Source organism: Colletotrichum higginsianum, chromosome 8 (genome assembly GCF_001672515.1).
Source record: "Colletotrichum higginsianum IMI 349063 chromosome 8, whole genome shotgun sequence".
NCBI lineage: Eukaryota > Fungi > Ascomycota > Sordariomycetes > Glomerellales > Glomerellaceae > Colletotrichum > Colletotrichum higginsianum.
The window spans coordinates 1,546,194-1,568,535 of NC_030960.1; the positions used below are offsets into that span (position 1 = coordinate 1,546,194).

The following is a 22,342-nucleotide window of genomic DNA, read 5'->3' on the forward strand; positions in this document are numbered from 1 at the left end:
GAGTTTTGTTTCTGTGCAGGTGGAGGGTTGGATTCCGGGAGGATGGACCATGGGATATCGAGGTGTGTGGATTCAGTTCCACACTGTATTCTGGCCCATCGTGTTGCTGTCAGCGAAGCTCCACGGCCTCCACAGGCGCCTTTTCCTCACCTGTGACTCCACACCTATCGCTGTGACCAACAGCCCCGCACCGTGCAAACAGTGTATATGCCAATCGAGAATCCGAGCTTCACCTCCATTTTTCAACTCACTTTCACTCTCACTCACTCTCATCATACCCACTTCCTCACCTCGTCTCGATCGCACACGACCAGGTCACAGTCGTCGCGTCACAATGGTGAGGACACGGCCTCGCAACAAAACAAAACGGATCGCCGTCATCGACTACGGCTCCGATGGTGAGCCGCCCGAGGCCCACGACGACTCGGACGACGAAAATTTCGAGGCGCCGCCGCCGGACCCGGAAGACGATGAAGACGACCCCATGGACGTCGATGGCGGCGACGACGACTTCGAGGCCGAGGACCCTTCCCAGCTCGTCATTGACGTCAACGGCAATAACGATGACGAAGACGAGCGGCCCGCCTACACGAGCTCTGCCGGCCTGAGGAAAAGGCCGACGGATATGGCCGCCCTGGGCACTTATCACGCTGATGGGCGGCCCACGAGGCACTACACCGGTGCTCTGAAGCGGGGCCAGCGCATCCAGGTCCTCGACTTCTTCTACGGGCCCCAGGAGGAGGCTGTCGGCGTTGCGAGCTGGTTGCTGAACCGGTGGGCAGGGTACCCAGTCCTGCCGAGCAAGTTGCCCGACGGGCCCGCGCCTCCGGTGCCAAGCCCGTGGCTGGAACCCGGGTTCGTCGAGGACCAAGACCGCGCCGCGAAATCATGGTTTGCGAGGTTAGGGGACGGCGAGGGAGCGAGCCGTGGGGAGAGGGAGATGAGCACGGAGGAGGCCGCGCAGTACCGGCTGGATCCCGGCGGCCACTTGGTTTCCGTGATCGGGCCGTACCCGGATCAGCAAGAGGTCGACATCGCACCGTACGGCGGTGTTGCGCTCACCATGTCAGGACTACCCTTGACGGGCGAAAAGGCCGAGGAGGAGAAGTCGGCGGGGTGGATGTTTGACGTGGGCGGCATCGTCATCGGCATGGACTGGGCCAGGAGGACGGGGCAGGAGGCGCAGGTTCTCGCGCTCGCTGTCATCCCGCACACGGACCAGCAGCTGGATTTCGAAGATGCGTACGACGAGAAGAAGGGCATCGTTCAGCTATGGGAGCTCTGCGGCCAGAAGGGCGACGACGGCATCACGAGACCCCTCGGTCGGCCGGCACGCCTTGCTAGAACTGTCTGCTTCGACTGGGGTAGAGTCCTAAGGCTCAAGTGGTGTCCGACCCCTTACCGAGAGAACGGCGCCATGGGCCTTCTTGCAGTTCTTTGTGGCGATGGTCAGGTTTACATCGTCGTAGTCAAGGACATTCACAACGATGAGCAGGATGTTTTCAGTAAAGACACTCTTCCCCCCATCCCCCCTCTTGAACACCCCCTGAGCGCTATATACTGATGAGAGTCGCCAGCGAAACTCGAAACCCCCGTTGTATCTCTCGGACTCCCCGCCGAGACCGACGTGACGGCCACGTGCTTCGCCTGGGTCAACACGAACCGCATCGTTCTCGGCCACTCGGACGGCTCCCTTACCCTCTGGTCCGTCTCGCCGCGCATCCTCCTCGCCCGCCACGACGTCCACTCGACGCGCGTCATGCACATTGACACGGCGTACCCCTCCGACCCGTATCTCGTCGCGTCGACGCCTGTCGCCGGCTACACGACGCTGGTCGACCTCTCGGACCCCTCGTGCGAGCGCACCAGCTTCCCCTGCTTCGCCATCACGCCGCAGCCGAACCTGCTGCAGTGGCAGGACCACCTGCGGGGCTTCTTCACCGTCGTGCCGTCGGCGAACCCGCTCAACGCGTCCGTCGGCTTCGTGCACTCGCGGTGGTACGCGGCCCAGGTGCGCAAGGCCATGGACGGCGACCGCCTGCCGACGTGCCTCGCCGCCGGGCTGCACCACCCCTTCGTGCTGGTCGGGTACATGGACGGCACCGTCTGGGCGGCGAACCCGTCCAACCGCATCTTTGCGTCAAAGCACCACTTTGGCCACAAGATGAAGGTCGTCGACCACCAGTACATCCCCCGCGCGCGACTCGCCGGCCCGGTGCTGGAGCGGGTCGGCGACGGAGGCGACGCAGGCGGTCGCTGCCGCGGCGCATCGAGGATCCTACAGGGCTTCCGACCGGTTCCCAACGTCAACCCCAAGGTGGACACGTGGAAGACCAAGGGCGCCATCGGCAAGAAGAAGGAGAACAAGAAGGGGAAGGGAAAGAAGACCAAAACCAAGGCCAAAGGCAAGGCCGGGGCGGAAGACGACGATGACGACGACGCGGACGTGCAAGGCGGCGCGGAGGAGGGGGACGGGCACTTTGCGGACCCCAAGCGGGCGGTGCTCTCGGAGCCGCTGACGCGGATCACGACCATGGCGTGGAACCCGAACGGGGAGTACTCGTGCTGGGCGGCGGTGGCGATGGCGTCGGGATTGGTCAGGGTGATGGATCTCGGGTTGGAATGCTAGGGGATGACGAGCACCAGATCGCCAGGGGTCGTTGGGGCGAGGCATACGCGTGAAAAATGATACCCTTTATTTAAACCACACAAAACACATCTATATGACTTCTCTATTCGTGGACACATTAAACCCTTCTCCTCACCCACGGGACAGTGACAACAGCAACAACAATAAACTGTGCGCCAGGCGCCAGGAAGCAGTCTACAAGCAAAGCGACCCGCGGACGGTGTGGTGGTAGTCAAAGGCCTTGGCCATGCCGTACAGGTGCGTCGCGGCGGCGGCGACGACGAAGAAGTGGAAGATCTGGTGGGAGCTGCCCCAGATGTCAAAGGTCCCCGGGAACGACCGCTCGGGCCAGCGGACGGCGTACAGGAAGGCGCCGAAGATGTACAGGGCGCCGTGCAGGACGACCCAGCTGAGGCTCATGCGGGCCTCCATCTCGGCGCGGCCGTAGAGGGCGGCGCCGTGGAGGACGGGCACAACGCCCGAGGTGCCGAGGGCGACGAACATGCAGGCGCGGAAGGTGCGCCACTCGGGGGAGCGGAAGAACTCGATCCAGGAGACGGCGCCGCAGCCGAGACCGAGAAGGTTGATCTGGTCAGTCGTCAGTGGATTCGTCTCTGGGAAACTGCCGGGATCACACAGGCACGGGCAAGGGGAAGGGGGGGGCACAAGGCAAGGGTAGAGACTCACCGTCCACAGGTAGAAGCGCATCAGCGACGGGTGGCAGTAGAAGCCGTAGTACATGGCCGGCACGTAGCTGCCGACGATGAGGAAGACGATGCCCGAGTAATCGAGCTTGTTGCCCCACTTGGCGACCTCGGGCGAGTGATTGCAGACGGCGTGGTAGGTGGCGCTCATGCCGAGGCAGGAGATAGCGCCGGCGAAGAAGCAGGCGAAGACGAGCACGTCGGCGGGCGCGGCCGAGGCGTAGCGCGGCGCGACGGTGGTGTACAGCACAAGGCCGGCGAGCAGGAAGGCGACGGCGCCGACGAGGTGGGACCAGATGTTGACGGACTCGTTGTGCAGGTAGGCCAGGGACCGGAGGGAGCCGAGGTACGAGCCCGAGGCGCGGCGGTAGCCCGTCAGGATGTAGGCGTTGTCGCGGCGCCAGGAGGGGAGATCGTCCCAGAGGACCAGGAGAGCGTCCTCGACCTTCTTCTCGAGGCGGATGGCCGTCGACTCCACCGACGAGAGGAGGGTTTCCGCGGCGGACGGGCGGCGGGCGCGGTTCCTGACGCCGGATGCGCCCTCGGAGGCAGGGGGCGGAGGGGGTTTGGGCGATGACATTGCTGTGCGTATTCCTGCCGAGAGAGTGAGTGGCGGTTCTTTTGGACTTTATTTATGCAAGGAAGTATGTTGTTTCTTGTAGGTGAGAATGAGTCTATGAACTCAGGCTGTGAGAGGTTGCTTCTATTTAATGGCTCCGTTGAGATATCTTGAACCAGTTGGACCGTTCAACAAGGGCACGCACGGCCAGGTATCTGCAATGACAGCTAGCGCCGGTTCGCGAGTGACAGTAGCAGCGGGTCAGACCATCACTGCAGGGAACAGGTACGTGTGCAAAGCAGGCTTGGTGGGATGGGAATTGTTGGGACTTTTTTTTCTCTCTTTTCCATATTTTCCATCCGCACGCATGCTTGAACAGGCGTAACGCGTGGAGTCGGTCGCCCTTCGTTCGGCGACACGTCCGAGACCCCCCGTTTGGATCGTCGGGGGCGCCCCGTTTCGGAGCTCCCAGCTGGTGCCAAGTGGTCGGGAACGGACCACCGCCGGCGCCACCTTGTCGGGCCGTCGGTCAGATTGTGCCCGCGGTAGGGGGGGGATACACCGCACACCGAACGGTGGACGGGGAACAGATTTCAAGAGGTCAGGCAGGTACAGTCAGACACGAGCCTCTCCGACTGTGAGACGGGCGGACACTGGATGGAGACTTGTTGGTGGGGTTTTCGGGCGGGATTGCAGCGGCATGTCCCTGACCAACATGCAAATCTTTGCTACGAGGAGCAGCCCTTCCACTGTTTAGAGACTCCCCTGTTCCAGTTTTTTTCTTCTTTCTTTCCACTCCCTCTCTCTCTCGTACCTAACCAAAACCCACAGAGAAAGACCCTGGAGAAGCTCGAGTCAAACGGTGTTTGGCATCGCGTGTTTGGGAACGCGAACAGCATGAAAAGCCACATGTCACAACGCCGCCGGCATCACCCATGTGCGCCCGCGCGGCGATTGTTTCCGCATTTGCCCTTGTTCTTCAAGATCGTGCCCAAGAACCCTTAATTTCATTTCATTGCATGCTCGTGTAGGTATGTAAAAAAGAAGGCGCTCTGGCGCCGGTTTCCCTCCCCCCTGGCTTCCGAGAAGACCAGTCAAAATGTCGATGCGCGCAGGCTTGTTCGTGTGACTCCGTATCGCCTCTCCCGCTCTCGCGAGCGTCAGGGTTTCACTCCCAACTCAAGATGTATGGGTTTATTTCTTGCCCGACTTCTTGATGCCCTGGTTGCCCGTGTTGAGAGGTCCCTTGCCGCCGGCCTTGGCAGCGAGCTCCTTGCGGGCCTTCTCCTCTGTTTGCGATCGTCGGGTCAGTGTCGATGCGCGCAAGTCGGGGGAAATGAACATTTGAGATAAAATAAAAAGTGTCTGGAGCAGTCAGTGTGACCTACCGGCGCGCTTCTTCTCGAGGTAGGCGAGGTCGTCCTCGTCGAGGTCCTTTGCCTGCTTCTTCGCGGCCTTGAGGGGCTTGGCCTTGCCACCTGGAGGTGAGAAAGGAGAACCTGTCAGCAGGGCGCCGGGGGGGATTGCAGGAGAGGGAAGGGAAAGGGAGCCCATAAACGAACCTTCGCGGGATGCACCACCCATTGTTGCTGAGTTTGTCGAGGGGTATCTGGGACTTGGAGGTCAACTTGGGCGCGGAGAATGCTTGGGGGGGGATAGCAAGGCTGGAGTCGCAGAGGTTGTCGAGTCGTAAAGGTAGGAAAGGGGAGAGGGAGAGGAGGAAGCGCGGCGCGAAGAGACGGTCGGACGTGGGGTGAAAATTGCCCCTCTTGGAGAAATCGGTCTACGGGAATGAAGGGTCCCCGCTTAGAGTGGAATCTCATAGTTTAGACACATACCCGCCAGACATATGCATTTATGCATGGGCCAGGAAAAAGAGGGATCCACTTAGTGTACTCGGGGTATCTACGGAACATTCCAGCTGCTGTGTGTGGCCTTGACGTCGGCTCGGTTCCGTGTCGCCGTCGCTGTCGCCTTGATTTCTCCGGTTGGCTGCGTCAACACCAAAACTCATCTGTCGCATATCATCATCAGCGCCCGCAAGGCAGGAAACTCTTTCGACCCTTGATCGCTGATACCCACGCACATCCATCCAGTTGTCGACACATAGCAGCAGCACTCTTCCTTGACGTTGCATAAATCATCGCCCTCTTCTTCTCCCCCCCTCTTTGCATTGGTTGCCCTCTGGCTTTCTCGTGTCGCCTTGCTTCCCTCTTCCCCCATGAGCTGAGTCGACACAGTCATCCGGTTCGCAAACAATTCCTGCCGCACATCGCTCGTCTGTTGATCTTTGCTGACACGTCGCTGCTGCTTATCGCGGGCAAAGACCTAGGGGGCTCTTCCTCTGGCGGATACTGCTGCAATCAACATTTAAGACGAGAGAGAGAGACGTTTGGCAGGTCGTGGAACCACGCTTGCCGTGTCGCATCATCGCAACATGACGTCGAGTTCGGACGAAGGCGAGATCATGGAGCATGACGCCGTGGAATTGAAGGCAACTTCACTGCCGAAGAAGTTTGAAGGAAACGGTGTTGACCGTCAAGACAGAACCCGAGATAGATACTCGGCCTCCAAATCCCCCGTACACGACAATGCCGCCAGGCACCACAACCCGCCGAGACGGAGCCGCTCGCCCCCGCCCCGTGGCTTTAAGCGCGCCCGCGACGAGCGCGACTACGCTGCCAGTGGCCGCCAAGATACACGACGCTTCCGCGTGCACTACGAGGATGGCCCGCGGGACGACTACCGCCGCTCGCGCGTCTCGTACGAAGACCTGGACCGCCCGCCCTCGCGCGGCTCGAACCACAGTCAGGATGGCCGTGACAGGAATTGGAGCCGCGACGGAGAAAGAGACACATACCGGGAGCGAGACCGCTACCCAGACAAGCGGCCGCGCAACCGCACCAGATCGCCCTACCGCCCCCCGCGCAACGACCGAGGAGGCCGCGATAATTACTACAGCAGAGACGGCGGCCGCGACAGGCTCGCCGATTCGTTCCGAGACTTGAAGTACGACGAGCAAAGAGACCGAGACTCCCGCAACGGAGGCACGGGGTCGAACGGGGCCGCTGTAGGAAAGGATTCTCGTGCTTCCAGAGACGATGCTAAACCTGTGAAAAACTCTGCAGACGACAGGAACTCTGCTGCGTCTCGCTCTCGGGACCAGACGTCCGTCTCTCCTTACTCCAAGAGGACTCGGTTCCTGCTAACGCCCGAAGGCAGCGCGCCGCAGGTGGTCGAGCCCGAACACGGCTACGACGAGCCGGAAGAGCCAGTCGTCATCGACGAGGAGGCCGAGATTGAACGACGGCGGCGACGTCGTGACGAGCTGCTGGCAAAGTCCAATTCTGCCACTCCGCTGCTCGTTCATGCACTGCACGCCGCTGACAAGTCGGCCGTATCCTCCCCCGCTCAAGAGGGTACACCTGGCACGCCGGTTGCAGGCGACGTTGGTACTCCAGGCACAGGTGAGAACCCCGGGTTCCTTTTGCTCTCATGGCCCCCGCTGACCATTCCAGATTTTGAATCGCCCGCTCGAGATGGGAGCTCTCCTGGGGCTATTGACATCGTGAACGAAAGCGACCTCATGAACACCCACGGGGGCGGCGAGGTCACTGAAGAAGATGGGCCCTCTGCAGCAGACTATGACCCGACCGTCGACATGAAGGAAGACGAGAGACGTGACGAAATGCGCCACGGTAACGTTGGTGTGCACGGCGAAGCCCCCGATGCTCAGACGGAGGCGGAACCTCAGAAACCACCCCAGGAAGCACCGGCGAAGAAGCCCTCGGGCGCTGATGAGGATGACGGCGATTTCGACATGTTTGCCGAAGACTTTGACGATGAGAAGTACGCTGCTCCTAACCCTGCCCAGGTGGCCGTGGTGGACGAAAGCAAAGCTTCGCCAGCTCTCGCCCCGCCAAACGGCGCCATTCTCGAGGGCGACGACAAGGATGGCTACTACAAGATCCGTATTGGTGAGATCATGAACGGTCGGTACCAGGTCCAGTCCACTCTGGGTAAGGGCATGTTCTCCGGCGTCGCGCGGGCCGTAGACGTAACGAACAAGAAGCTGGTGGCCATCAAGATCATGAGAAACAACGACGCGCTGAGGAAGGGAGGCTTCACCGAAATTGCCATTCTGCAAAAGCTCAACGACGCCGACCCGGACAACCGCAAACACATTGTCAAGTTTGAGCGGCACTTTGATCACAAGGGCCACCTGTGTATGGCGTTTGAACACCTCAGCCTGAACCTGCGAGAGGTGTTGAAGAAGTTCGGCAACAATGTCGGAATCAACCTGGGCGCGACGAGGGCGTACGCCCACCAGATCTTCATCGGTCTTGCTCACATGCGGAAATGCAGCATCATCCATGCCGATCTCAAGCCTGACAACATTTTAGTACGTATTTCTAAGTTCCCGAGCCGTTGTGAGAGGATTCCCACTAACCCGGTCCGTCCCTCCTTAGGTCAACGAGAACCGGAGTGTGCTCAAGATTTGCGACCTCGGAACCGGTATCGACAAGTCGGACGCGGCTACGGCACACAACGAGATCACGCCGTACCTGGTCAGTCGCTTTTACAGAGCACCCGAGGTCATACTTGGCATGCCCTATGACTACTCGATCGACATGTGGTCCATCGGCTGCACGCTGTACGAGTTGTACACGGGCAAGATCCTCTTCGCGGGCGACAGCAATAACCAGATGCTCAAGGCCATCATGGAGATCCGAGGCAAGATCACGCCCAAGCTTTACAAGAGAGGGCAGCTGGCGGCGATGCACTTTGATGAACTGGGCAACTTTGTCAGCATGGAGCGGGACAAGGCGCTTGGAAAGGTACGTTAATCGGCTTGTTGTGGTGTTGCTTTCTACTTGTTTTTCTTTTGTTGCCTTTCCTCCTCTCCTCATACTGTCAACACTTCTGCGTTCGGCTCGTTTCATGCCCACAGCCCACGAACCAATCATGCTCCCCGAGGTACTATTATGGCCACCAAGAGGGGATGGAGGTGCGGCAGTAGGCGCTGAGGCGCGGCTGTACATGACTATGCATCATCCTTCACACATTATGCGGGCCGCCGAGTCCGAGCGGACCTGGAGTGCTCGCGACGCGATGCCCCTCGGCCGCCGGGATGGTCATCGACAGACGCCACGACAACCAGCGTGTGGCGAGTGGCTGATTCTTCCGGATTATTCGGACTCGCATGGCTTGCTCGCTCAAGAACCCCTTTTAGGAAGCGCCGGCGAACAGAACGATCCCAACTTCGGGCGGCTGTTTCGGAGGTTGTTGTGTTGGCACGGTCCTGTCACCTCACTTTGCCCACAAGATACCCACCCACACCCCTCCCCCTTGTTTAACCCTCTTTCCTTCTGCACAAAGGGTTCAGCGCGTCAGTTCGATATGTCAAAGTTGACAAGATATGTTTCTGCCGCCATGAGGACCTGCCGCCATGAGGACCCGCCGCCCACACACTTCTTTCTGTCGACTCGACCCCCCCATATTTGACATCCGATGCGTTTGAAAATAGCAGCAACACTTCCCCATGTGTTTGCAGGAGTTAGCTAATCCCCCCGTCTTGCTTTACACAGACAACTGCTAGGGTCCTTCCCGTCGTCAAACCGACGCGTGATCTGCGCACCCGCCTCTTCGCTGCGTCGGCGGGTATGAACGACGCCGAGACTAGAGACCTGAACCACTTTGTCGACCTGCTCGAGCACTGCCTGACGCTCAACCCGGAGAAGAGAATCAAGCCCGCCGACGCGCTGAAGCATCCCTTCTTTACGGCGAGGGTCGTCGCCCCGTCGAAGCGGTAGGGGGTGGTCTGTCGTGGCCACGGGCTAGCGACTTGGAAGACGCCTTTCGGGGTGGTCGTAGCATGAGGTTACGGGTTGGGTTTATTTGACATGGTCTTCGGGGTTTACTCCGTACGCTCGCGCATGACGCACGCCACCGGGTCGAGAGGGGTATTCTCGGAGACAGTTTGTACGACGAAGTTGTATTAGAGCAACAAGAGAAGATGAGCAATGGTAACATTGAACCACCTACAGGGCTTGCCACAACAGACCGCTTCTTCTCAACCCATCGCGCCAGTTGGTCATGATAACATTGCGAAGTGACGAAAAGATCGTTTGGAATACCCATTGACTTCCTCCCATGCGACGACCCTTCAGCTCAGCCATCTCATGCCCACCCCCCCCCAAAGGGAGCATCATCGCCGAACTACCGGCGGGAACCGGGTTGTATCACGGCCTGGAATCTGTACGAAAGGGGCGAGTCGCATTGCGCGCGTGCTACCGTTGCAAAGTCCAAATATGAGGGGTGGGCAAGCACGGGAAGCTGCAGCAGTCTGGGATGTTCTCCAGGTCCGAAATGTTCTTCTCTTGTGCGTGTCCTCTCCATGCAATGTATGTCCCAACTCTGCCCGCCGAGCCCGTCCTCCCCCCCTCCTTACCACTTTACTTGTCCGACGACCCACCCGATCACTTTTGTACGAAGGGCGCACGAAGTCGGCTTGTCTCTCGGCCGTTCTCTCTGGTCACTGTATGCGTGTGTATGTGTATGGGTGTGTATGGGTGTGTCTCTGTGTGTGTGTTTTCAACTGCGTCGTTGTCTTGGACACGCTGAGCTGACGGGGGCCGCCCACATGGCCGGACAGGCTGGTGCGAATACTATCGCATGTGTTCTAGGGGAGAGGAAGGGATGGGATTTAGGAGGGGGGGGCGGGACTGGAGATGTTTCGTCTTTAGATTTTGGTGTTGTGATATTCCTTTGGCTTGTTTTTCGGGGGATGTCCTCTGCGGACGGACTGAAATAGACAGGGCTCTTTGGGGCGACAACGTAAGGGGTCGATAGGGAGGAATCCAAAGCCATGCGTAGGGTCGGGGATCCGAGGGCAGGGACGACGACGACGAAGATGGGGAGGGGGGAAGAGCATTATCGGATTCTCAAGGCGACCCTTTTCCGTGCGAGAGGTGGCCGAGACGACGTCCGTAATGGTAATGGTCACCTTGGATTTGTCAGGACGAGACCAAGAGTCGAAGGACCCTGGAGTTGGGCACACGAGGTCCGCGAGACGCATCTCCAAGGCCTATCGGTGTCGTCAAGAAAGGTCAAGTCCGATGATTTTAATGGTCTGGTGTATTGGGGGGGGGGGGGGGGGGGGGGGGTGCGATGCGGCTTTCGAGAAGCGGCTCGATCTTCGGATGGGCCACGGAGGGATGGGGAAGGGTGGTGGCGGCTTCTTTCCCCACGGGCTGGAAACCCGTAAGAGGACGATTCCTTTTTTCCCTTTCTTGAAAAAAACACCTTTGGATGAAGGTTCACGGGGTGAAAGTCATCCGGCGCGTCACGGACCAAACGAAAGTCCTTGCTGGGAGAAGCTGCGGCAACCTCCCCTCGAGGACGGTCTTTCTAGGCATCACCGATGGATCATCTCTATCTCTACAGACTAGCCCGACGGCATGTTCCCCCAGGACGGGATGTATCCGACCCGGTGGTGTTGTTGATGGAGCATCGCCGACGCCGGAGCTGGTTCCTGTGCCAGCACCTCTTTGGCGGTCTCCGTACCTCACGATCATCTGATCACACTGATACAGGCACACGTCTGTCAAGACTGACCAAAGCGTGTCCCGGGGAGTTTAGAGAAAACATGTTCTTGAACCCTCACGGGCCGATAGACAGCTGAACGAGCTGCGGGCACCTCGGAACGACATTGGGCCTCGTACCTATCTATCTACAGGCCGTGTGTAGAGCGGACTCCGTGTAAGTTGTGCAAAGGACATCGCAAAAGACAAGATGATTCTTCAATTAACAGCACTCTGGACATCACATTCAGGTTTTACAGTAGCACGCGGACTGCTGAGGAACTGCTCTCGAGTTATGTGTGACATGGGGGCAAAAGACTCAGACTATCGTTTCGCCTCGGGGGTTGTTGAGACAGACCAGCAAGGCCACGAGAGTGGAATCTTCATCAAAGAGACCGGGGGGGAGCAAGCGAGTCTCGAAAGCATCTGGTAAAGGAGTCTGCCTATCTACGATCCCGCACGAGGTTATGGTCCCCGGGTTTCAGGTCCTAGACTGGACGAATTGTGTCATGCAGCAGTGCAGAAACCAGCCTCGAGCCATGTTGCCTGGATGAATGAGCTTCACCGGGAAACCCAGCCAGTCCATCACGAGCAGCCCCTATCCACCTTATTTAGGGCACTTTTCACACGCATGCGATATGTGCGACAGGAGCAGGCTGAGTCCGCAACCAGATATACACATCTCAGGCGGCTCAGCCCTGTTGGACGCCCGCCTACCTCCCTCTTTCCCTCCCCCTTGTAAGGCAGACTATTTATTTCGAGACAGCCGCAGCCTGAGATCCGGGCCGAAGGGGGTGCCTTTGCCAGGTCCTGCACTCTTCGGACATTGGACGGGGGGCACGAGGCTGACGATGAACATGGGCGAAACCGGGAGGGAGCCGCAAGAGGCCGAAAGGGCAAGCAAGGCGAATGCGAACGCGAGGCGCGCAATAGAAAAGGCACGGCTGTTTTTTTTGTTTTTTTTTTTGTCTCTGCCCCCTTCCCGCCCCCTGAAGATTGGACGTCAGGTTTGATCGTCTGTTCCGGTGGCCCGGGCCAGCTCGGCCTGCCTGGTCTTCTCACTTCTGCTTGTTTGTCTTTGTGTATCCCGGCGTCGGCCTTCGACGCCACGAAACTGCTGAACGGCGAGGCGAAAAAGGGGAGAAGGGAGGAGGAGGAAGGGAGCAACGACGCCTGTCAGGACAAACAGCTCCGGCGAAGCGGGGGGTCAACAAGTTTGTCACAATACAGCCCGGCCCAAGGAAGAAAAGAAAGACCAGGGAGAGGAAAAAAAAACCCCCGCGGCGGCAGCAAACTGTCTTCTTTCCTAGGTAAACGACGTTCAAGTGAACCTCAGGTGAGCGGCGGCAAGATGCAGAGCTTGAGTTTCGCACTGGACGCTTATCCTCGGTCGTAATTCATGGGTGTTGATGTCCAGAAGAAAAACCCCGAGAAAAACAGAGAAAACCCCCAGAAAAAAAGTTACACAGAGTGCGATGCGACCAAAGGACGAGGCAGTATCCATGGTCGCACAGGACAGCGCCGGTGCCGACATGAATCGCAGGTTTAGATAGAGTAGCATGCAAGCTGCAGGACGGGCGACGGGATCCACGATGGAGGAAGATGCCGACTTGCATGGTGGACTTGGTTGGTTGGGTGAGAGTTTGAGAGAGGGGGGTTGAGGGTGAGGGTGAGGCTGCGGTGGAACAGCCAGGTATCACGATGCCGCCGTGGCACCGCGCCGGACGGGCGACGCGCTGCATGTCACGATGCAGGCGGCCGAGATCTACGGTGGTGTTGAGGGGGAGTAAGATGAGGGGGTTGTGTTACGGCGTCGGCCGTGGCCGGTAGTGCCGAACGGGGACGGCGGGGGGCCTTAATCAACGAGGCGGGGGGAGGGCAGAAGGACGGAGAGGGCGGAGAGGGACCGGGGACGGGGAGGGGGGGGACTTGGATCGGACAGCCCTGCTGATGGTGATTGGTGATGATCTGCATGTTATTATTACCCGCAGTCAGGGAGAGATCGACGGGCAAGACCAAGAGAGTTTGGATCAGGTAAGGCAAGGCATTGGCTGGTTGGTCGGCAGATAGGGCACCAAAGGACGCGCGCATCGCTTCCATGACTTTCATGATCCATATGATCCATATGCTCCATCACCCATCACCCATCATCACTCAAACCCCCCTGAGCCTTGCTTTGGCGGCCGACGACCTCGCAATGCGGCAACGTGACTGGCTGGCTGGCGGGCCGGCTGGCCTCATTCAGGAGAACGTTGGATGCAGCCCTGGAGTTTGGGCGCCGGATCGACGCGAGATGGACCCCGAACTCTCCTTAGGTTCAACTCTACAGACTACGGATACTGCCCGGAAGAAGTCTCGCCCAAGAAAAAGGCCTCAAGACTGGGGGGGGGGGGGGGGCCGTCTTGGCGACATAACCAAGTACGATGGATCTCAACTCGCTCTCAGTCCCGAAAAGGGGAAGAGGAATAAAATAAAATAAAATTTTAGAGTGCGCGCGGATGGTGATCAGCCAGCTACTCTCCCACTGGGCGTTGTATTCATTACGTTGTGCTTGCGCACGCCTGGGAAGACCAGACCTGATAGGCGCCGTAGGGCCGGTTGATCACAAAGGATCCAGGAACATCCCCAGACCAAACGACCAGACAGGGCGAGGGATGGATGACACAGCTGATGACGCCCCGTCGAGGGCCCCCCGTTGAAGGTTGGCGCCCGTTGGAATGCTCGCTTTGGCTGGCGGCTTTTTTAGCTTGGTCCCCTGATTTCCAACTCGCACGCCTCTTGAACCATTGATGGGCATCGACGCCCTCTCCCGTGGTATGCACTTTAGTCTCTCGGTGGACAGGGCAAGATCAGCGACAAGGCAGCTTGCTTGACGGCGCGTTAGAAAGCACCGCCTTGGCGCCAGGGGTGAGGTCATTGAACGGCGGGGGGACCCCCTCCTTGGGCGCGCACGCCGTCTTTCTCGCCGTGATGCTCTCGATGGGTGCTGCCCGTCCTCCACTCCAAGCACTGATGGAACTGTCTGACGGGGGCGGTTTGAGCAATAATAGCTCGAATGCCGGGCCCACGGGAAGAACAAAAAGAAGAAGGAGAAGAAGAAGGACAACAAGGGAAAGGAGCGTGTAACCCCCCTCCCCCCGGTTTTGCATACACGATACGTAACGCGCTTCGAGATTGGCGGCATGGACGGGACATGCAAGTGATCTGCGCGATGGGGAGGAACCAAGATGGATGGGATCGGCGGCGGCCGTCTGAAGGCATCGGCCGACGAGTCGCTGGCGTGGCTAGCCCGTCCCAAATATCCCAAGCAACAATAAAGAAAACCGAAATAAAAAAATAAAAATAAAAATCTGGCAAATCTGGCAAATCGCGGGATCCATCCCTCATCTGTCAAAGGGAGAGAGAGAGATGGGGGGGGGGGGTCCTCACCTTCTCTCTCTCCCTTTGATCTTCCTCGTGGCGATGATGGGTTTCAACGTTCCGACGGGCCGTGTGATGTGCGGTTTGTATGATATCACGGTCAAGATCAAACGACTCATCGAGATACCCCGCGATCTGCACCTTCTCTCCCCCCCATCTCCATCCCCCTTCCTCTTCTTTGTCTCATCGCGGCAGATTGATTTGACGTCGCGAAAATGGAGTGGCGCGAGTCGACCGGCCGTCCATGCTGGGGTTCTTTAGTGAACCGGGTCGGACGGTGTGTGTGTGTGTGTGTGTGTCTCGTCTTTTCGAGACCATCCGAAATCGAATCCTGCCCACTCAGGGGCGCAGGAGGGCCACGCAGGCAATCCGGATCTGCAAAAAACCTGCCAATGTAAAAATGCGCCATTTTTATTTTTATTTTTATTTATTTCTCCCGCATAGTTGTATCTGTATGGTGTGCTCCATGTTAAAGGGTTTGGGCGAGAGGGGGGTCCTCCCATCGTTGACCTTTCCATGCATCGCTGATACCGTCATCGCCAATCCTCTCCCTTGCGTGTGCCTCCACTCAACACGCACCTCATCCCACACGAGTCCCGAGGGAACATTCCATCTTGGCCCTCCCGCGGCACTGCCTCACGTATACGAGCGATGGTGTGGAGTTCATGAGGGCTGTGCTGGTCGCTTGTCGTCTTGTTCGAATGCGACCTACCCGTTTCACCCTTCAAAGAGAGAGAGAGAGAGAGAGAGAGTCATGGATGATGATGGGATGGATTTCCTATGGACAATGGGGGCGCCCCCATTGTAGCACGCAGACGCACACTGCCCAACAAAATCTGGGCGCCGGCGAATTATTTTGAGTTTGCTATTGACAAGTGTTTCGTTTGGAACGCCTCCGTTCCTGTTACCACCCGGCCCCTCGTTCGAGTGAGAGAACCTTCTTCACCGTGATGGGATCTCCCGGCCGGCTCCTCTGCCAAGTGGTCCGGCATCAACCTCGCGAGAGCCGCCTAGGCTGCAGAGCCAGGGCTGCAGAGAAGTCCGGGCGGGCCTCCATGCAAAGCATGCTGTAGTGAATGTATGGATATGGATACAGATACACACACTCACACTCACACTGCTGCTACCGTGTATACGTCCTGTACACCATCCGTACTCGACTGCCTGGTCCCGCGGACGGATGCAAGTGGCAACTTGACTGTTGGCTTGCATCCATCCTTGATCCAGCCCAGTCATGTCCGAGCCAGCCGGTGCGCCGCCATGTTGTAAAATGTGGACGCGTCAGGAAGTAAATGTAGGATCTTGTCTCCAATAGATTGCGCAACCTTCGTTTAACCCACTCACACCCCAACCATGTCGAGTTGCACCGACTGTAAGTGTGTAAACCATGTCTTCTGGTAGTGTGCAATGTAGTCCAGCTTTCTCGGCATCGTGGTCAATGCCAAATTGTCGACTGTGACTCGTTGCCGTCGCTGATCTATCATCCGAGTACCGGGGGGGCCGGCCGTCACTGACCGGGCTCGGTCGATGACGGGAGTTAGAGGGGTCCGTGGCCGGGGGAGCTGAGTCACTCTGCGTCTCGGGCGGTGATTTGCTAAGAACGCTACGACGACCATCTCTCCGTTGGCTTGCCCGTAGTGTCACTGTCCCCCGAGTCTGCCCATGACGGCCGGCTCAATACGCACGCGTATCTGCTCTATCTGATCGTGGCGCCATTTGTCAGGCGCGACAGCCTCGGTTTCGAGAGTTCTAGACCGTCGCTGCGCTCAGTCCCTGGTCCTGTGCTTCCATGGCAGCGCCTCGTCGTCACGGGGGCTCAACTTGGACCCTCGAGACCCCGAATGCCGGGTGTCCTTTCACAACGCGCCTCATGGAACGCGAAGGCCGTGAGCACCGGCATTGGCACCTGACCGCGAGGCCCGACGAGCACGGATCGACCATGGCATGCATGGCCTGCAGGGATAACTGCTCGCTGTCGTGGATGTGTTTTTGGTAAACAAACGTTGTGAAGTCCGTGTGCACCGTGAACTCGAGTGCGGCGGTTGTGACCGAGTATCTGTGTAAGCCGATCGCTAGCGCAGGCAATGCCATGAGACACTATTGGCAGAACCCAAACCGCGCTCACCTGAGCTGGGCAAATTTGACTCCCGGAGACTCAACATCATCAGTGACAAACAGGTTTGAGATGACACCCAAACAGGTCGTCCGACCGAGCCTCGCGAAGACAAGTTGCCGGGATGTTTCGGTGTAGATCTTACCCTCCCTGGTAATCGCGTATGTTCGGTCATTCGAGACCTGATTTTGCTTCTTCCCGTCGGGTTGCAAGGGAGGATCCCCTCCCCGCCACACTGGCGACCCGTGGCGTGCCAGACCGAGAACAGATTGCAATATTCCTAGCAGAGCAAAAGCAAGTACCCCGGGTCACGCGGGATGCCGAATCGTCAGAGGCTCGCTCGATCCTAGGGAGACTAAGGCTTGCAGATGGGGGGAAAGAGGGGGGGTGACTGACTTTGATTCGCCTGGTTATGTGGTTGTCAACCTCTTGGCTCGGTCGAAGGATTGCAAGAAAGGGAAAGAAAAAGAAAAAATTATGGGGGAGCAAAAGAAACGAAAGGTTAATTCGTCACGCAGCCAACAACGGTCTCCCTTCCCCTTGCGTTCGCTCGCCGTGCTTGGCTCCTGGAGAACAAGATTGCCATGTGGTTCAGGACGGGGCTGGCGTCGTTCGAGGGTTGCAATATTGCTTCCAAGAAAGTTCCATCTCACCGGCGGCGGTCCGTCGATTTCGGCCGACCCTTGTCGAGGGTTCGAGTCTATCGCCCTATGGCTGCCGTTAGCGTGCGGCTGGCTTGCCGTCATTCGTCTCTTCCCCGGTGAGGGTGAAGACTCATTTCAGTCGACACGGGGCCATGTGTTACGAGCTGCGTTCAAAACCGCCCGCATCGTTTTACTCCTGTCCGCAACCATGCCCAAGTCGCAGCATGATTTGATGAGCGCTGAGCCCTTCGTTCGGCCAAAGCTCCCTAACCGAAGGGGGGTGTATATGATCGGCTTATTTCGCAGGGGTCGCTAACCTGCAAGTCGCAGCTAGAGCAGAGAACAAAGAGCCGATGACATTGATCAAATGCCCCAGAGACTCTCGTCAAAGACTTGGGCAATCCGGGATGCCGGTTCACACCAAAGGGGGTCATCATCAAACAAGATATGGTACAGGTGGAAAAGCGGGCGTGCTGATTGGAGCCCACGCCGACGGGTTTACTCCCTAGTTGGGGCCAGCTCCCGACATAGCATGAATAGATCGGCCCCAAGAGTGACAGGTTGGCCTGGCCTCGCATGTTTGAGGTACGTTGCGTGCAACATCGGGCCGCGGGGGAGTCCAAGCTCGCGGCAGGACGAGGGCTGGGAATGGCTCGGGTTGTTGAAATGACCTGGGTCTGTGACTTCACGAAGCGTGCCGCGCCCGCGATCCAACGAGTTGGTACTTTGTACGAAAACGCTGGTCCGCCTCTCGAAATCAAGACCGTGGGGGGACTCCCTCGCTCCGGCGTGCCGAGCAGGAAATGACACTCACAATTATAAGTCTGAGATGGATCGAGTCTCGGCATCGTGAGCCGTGGCAGCCTCATCGTGATCCTGCGAGTGTCAAGGCGAAGGAAGAGTGAGACCAGCGTGACCAACGAGCTCTCGTAGTCTGACTGGCTATCGGACAAGAATGTATGGAGCATCTGTTATTCTCCGGGGCAAGAATGTTGCCCATCTGCTGAATAATGTTTCCGTGGAATGTTGGCTCGACCGCACTTGGTCTGGCTGGTGAAATTGCCAGATCGAGGCTACGTATACTCTGGAATGGGAGGCCCAGCTTGCCTGACGCGCCGCCGTAGATGTAGGGCCTTTCTCCCCGGGAGACTTGCATCCCATATGGGCCATCGCCTGGCTTGGACGGTCCAGGTGCCTTGGAAACCCAATCCAATGGCCGATTTCTTTGGACATTAGGCCCTTGACATCCAGTCGCCCTCGCAACCGAAGTGCCTCAACTCAATTCAATTGCCAGACGCATTCCCTGAAAGCATCACGACGACGCGATTCTGGGAGTACGTGTCCGGGCACGATAGAAAGTCGGCGGTGCTTCGTGGTTGGGCATCATCCTTTGAGCGGGATCGAGGACCGAGTGCTACACCATAACAACACCGTGTGCTTCTTGTGAAGTTGCCGTCAGATATCGTGATGTCAACCTTGAACCAGCAATGCCGAACTGAGCCAATCGGCAACGGTTGCGGGCTCTGAAGTCGCCGGGTTGCATAGCGAAAGGCCGGCGTGCAAGAGCCTCCATTTCCCTGGCTCACCTCACCAGCTTGGCGAATCAGATATCGTGAAGCGCAGCATCTCCAACTTCCGAGGGGGGGAAGGCAGCAGATAAGCAGTAGATAGAGCTGGAAGCACGGACGACAGCGTGGCTTCCGCGAGGAGGCTAGACCCGAAGCAGCAGGGGGACGAGAACGCCAATGTGTTGGAAGTCGAACACATGGCTAGATTGACGACCTCGCGGCGGAAGTGATGGGATGGCTTGCCGATTGCCCAAGACACTGGCTGGCGTGCTGCTTTCAACTGACGATTCACCAACCCTCTTTGGCCGGCTCAAGCAAGCCAACCCAAGCGGAGACAATTATGATCCGACATGAGGCCGCAAACCTGTCAGCACTGAGCCCTCTGTTGTGCTGTTGCAGCCGAGGGGACGGGACGCAGGGAGACTTTTTCAACGGGCGTATGCCGTGCGACTGCGCGCTAGACAAGGTCGAGGAAGAAGAAAGACAATGACGAGCTGGATGCAGTTGGCCAGGGACGGGTACTTCGCCAACGATCGTCGTTGTCGGTGAAATCATTTCCGTTCCTTGGCATGGCCGCCCTGAGATGTCGCCCTGCCAGCTCAGGGACCAAAGCGAGCAACTGTAGCCCCGTAGCAAGTGTACGGGCACGGTATCATAGCCTGCTGGGCAGTAAAGTAGCAGGGCAGGCACCGCGGAAGGCGGACGTTTGGTGCAGCCTTGATTTCGAACACGGAGCGGCATCGTGCCTCATCTAGATTGAGGGATCAGCAGACGAAGGAGCAGCCGCCCTTGTTTGGTGAAATGCGTTTCACAATCGAGACTGGTACACTGACTTGGGGGCTCGATGTGGGTTGGATAAATTGCTTGGGCGATTTGCGGGTTGCCCAGCACGGAGGGAGTCACAGACACAGACGGAGCTGAAGTTCGTGTCGCCAACTTGACGGGTTCCACGGCTGCTCCTTGGGCTTCTTGAGGCTGGGGCCGGTCTCGAGCGGCTGGAACACGATTGAGACCGACACATGCGGAACCGTAAGGGCCCTGTTGACTATGGATGGCGATCGAGCAAACGCGCCGGCGTAGTATGCGTATACGTACAGTAACCGTCCCTGGCACGACGGTCAAACATCAGGCAGATGGAAATTTCATTCAAGAAGGATCCTGCGTGGGGTCTTGTACATCGCGTGTCTCTGGCGGCCATAATCGTTTCGCCGTCAGCCAACCGCTCTCTCTCGTGCCGCTGGAGGTCGGTATAGGGGACTCTCGACGCGTATTGGTCTGCGCAAGATCTCATCATCCGATGGCGTGGACCACCTCCTTCATTACAGAGCAGTGGTGTAAGTACGGAGCACTTTGTACGTTATTCGATGGTGTACAAGGTACTTCGTACTTGGGGGACGGACGCAGTGGGTGCCTAGGGGAACGTATGCGTACCTGTGTAATGCAACACTGAGGCAATCGAGCATAGCACTGGGGCAGTGGGCCACCTGGTAGACAGGCAATAGTCTCTGTATTCGTACGTGGAATCTAGAGGACAGAGTGCGTGGAGTACTCTGTATCATGGCAGAAGCATACGTAGCGCGGCAGAGGGACGATTCCAGGGAGATTCGGCAGAGGAGAGAGGAGGTCGGGACCCGTCCGGATGCCGTAACCGTATGGTGTACGGATATGAAGCGAACAGGGGCCGGGACATGGAGCAGAGGACCGAGACTGGGACGGTACTCGGGGCGAGTGGACAGCGCATATTTGCAGGGTGGAAGATGGACGATGAGATCTGACAGATGCGCTAGGCTTAATAAAGCAAGCGTGGCCCGTAGCCATGTAGTTCCTGCAGACCGCTTGTTTCTTTTCTTGGAGCTGTGGCCTGAGGCATACATAGAGTCGAAGGAGGAGGCGCCGATCTTAAGCAGCCACGTAGAGAGAGGTTGGAACTTGGAACTGAACTACAGAGTGGCAGGAGCAGCTGGATGTGCCAGCCACAAGTCGACCGACCCGCCCGCACCTGCTGTCTCGTCTCCTGCTTCCTGCTTCCTGCGCCACTGCCATCTGTTGTGTGCCAGCCGCCACCTGTCTGCTGGCTCCTGCTCCCTTCCACCTGCTTCCTGCTTCTTGATGTGGCGCCCCCTCCCGTGATTGGCTCTTGGGGTTCCTGTTTGCCGTGCTGTGATTAGGCAGGAGAGAGAGAGAGAGGCAATGTTGCAAGGAAGGAAGCACAGACACTGTTCCTGCCTTCCCTCGATCGTCCTCGCCCCTGCGCTGCTTGGTCCGCAGAGACATTAACAATCTTCACATCACAGTCATCGCTTGCATCACGGCGACACTCACTAAGCATTTGTTCTATTCACGCCGTACGGATACTCTGTACGCTATACGGCATGCCGCCTCTTGCTCTGGCAGCTGCAGGACGAATACTTTGCACAAGACTGTTTCTCGCGTTTTGACCCCGCAAGCGCCTGCAGTTGGATTGAAGCTGCGCGGTTGCCCTCAAGATAGGATGTTCTGGTCTAAACGCAGCGCATCATCAAACATGCATGGCAGCAGCAGCTTTGAATCAGATCCCCGACTGGCCACCGTCATTCACGGCTGGGTGAACAGACAGACCCAAACTCGCCGGCAGTACAGACTATCAGACGTGCCATACCCGATGCCAGATGCACCGCGGCACCAAGCCAAAGTAATGATACTCGTTACTACGGACCAAGGACTGGGCCTGGACTAGATTGCCGTGGCTCAGCACCACCATCTCCATCGTACGTCACAGAATCCCGTCGAAGCCCTTCTCATCACCAAACCGAGATGATCACCTCCGTTCGTTGACTCTTGAGCCGCCAATCAACTCGCCTCGTTCAGAACAGTGGTATCATGGCGCGCCGCGCTCATATCACCACCAGATTCGACAAGAGGGCCGCCAATCTGCTGAGCGACAATCCCGCGGCCCATCGGTGGGCACCAAGAACCTGAGAAAACACAGGAGGCAACCCCAGGAGATGATGGGGCCACCGGGGAGGGAGATGCCTACACTACCCAACTACGGAACACCTTTACAAGCCGTCTGTACCACCGGCGACAAAGTTGGGGACATCATGACATGCAACTGGGTGCTGCACTGCATCGTGAACCGCGGG

General features: G+C 58.1%; 5 protein-coding genes across 5 annotated transcripts; 3 read left to right on the forward strand and 2 right to left on the reverse strand.

Annotated features, from left to right (window-relative positions):
* Positions 1-334: 334 nt before the first annotated feature.
* Positions 335-2,629, forward strand: CH63R_11430 (Transcription factor tfiiic complex subunit; the record flags this gene model as incomplete). Its single annotated transcript, XM_018306404.1, has 2 exons — positions 335-1,505; positions 1,578-2,629. The coding sequence occupies 2 exons, from the start codon at positions 335-337 to the stop codon at positions 2,627-2,629; spliced, it is 2,223 nt and encodes a 740-aa protein (XP_018153245.1).
* Positions 2,630-2,824: 195 nt separating this feature from the next.
* Positions 2,825-3,913, reverse strand: CH63R_11431 (hemolysin III family channel protein; the record flags this gene model as incomplete). Its single annotated transcript, XM_018306405.1, has 2 exons — positions 2,825-3,217; positions 3,317-3,913. The coding sequence occupies 2 exons, from the start codon at positions 3,911-3,913 to the stop codon at positions 2,825-2,827; spliced, it is 990 nt and encodes a 329-aa protein (XP_018153246.1).
* Positions 3,914-5,086: 1,173 nt separating this feature from the next.
* On the reverse strand, positions 5,087-5,476 carry CH63R_11432 (Translation machinery associated TMA7; the record flags this gene model as incomplete). Its single annotated transcript, XM_018306406.1, has 3 exons — positions 5,087-5,181; positions 5,281-5,370; positions 5,455-5,476. The coding sequence occupies 3 exons, from the start codon at positions 5,474-5,476 to the stop codon at positions 5,087-5,089; spliced, it is 207 nt and encodes a 68-aa protein (XP_018153247.1).
* An 853-nt stretch (positions 5,477-6,329) lies between these two features.
* CH63R_11433 (Serine threonine-protein kinase prp4) lies at positions 6,330-8,739 on the forward strand (the record flags this gene model as incomplete). The annotated part of the gene is made up of 3 exons (XM_018306407.1): positions 6,330-7,359; positions 7,411-8,294; positions 8,362-8,739. The coding sequence occupies 3 exons, from the start codon at positions 6,330-6,332 to the stop codon at positions 8,737-8,739; spliced, it is 2,292 nt and encodes a 763-aa protein (XP_018153248.1).
* Positions 8,740-9,434: 695 nt separating this feature from the next.
* CH63R_11434 (Serine/threonine-protein kinase prp4) lies at positions 9,435-9,705 on the forward strand (the record flags this gene model as incomplete). The annotated part of the gene is made up of 2 exons (XM_018306408.1): positions 9,435-9,448; positions 9,492-9,705. 2 exons carry the CDS (start codon positions 9,435-9,437, stop codon positions 9,703-9,705), a joined length of 228 nt encoding a protein of 75 aa, XP_018153249.1.
* Positions 9,706-22,342: the final 12,637 nt, after the last annotated feature.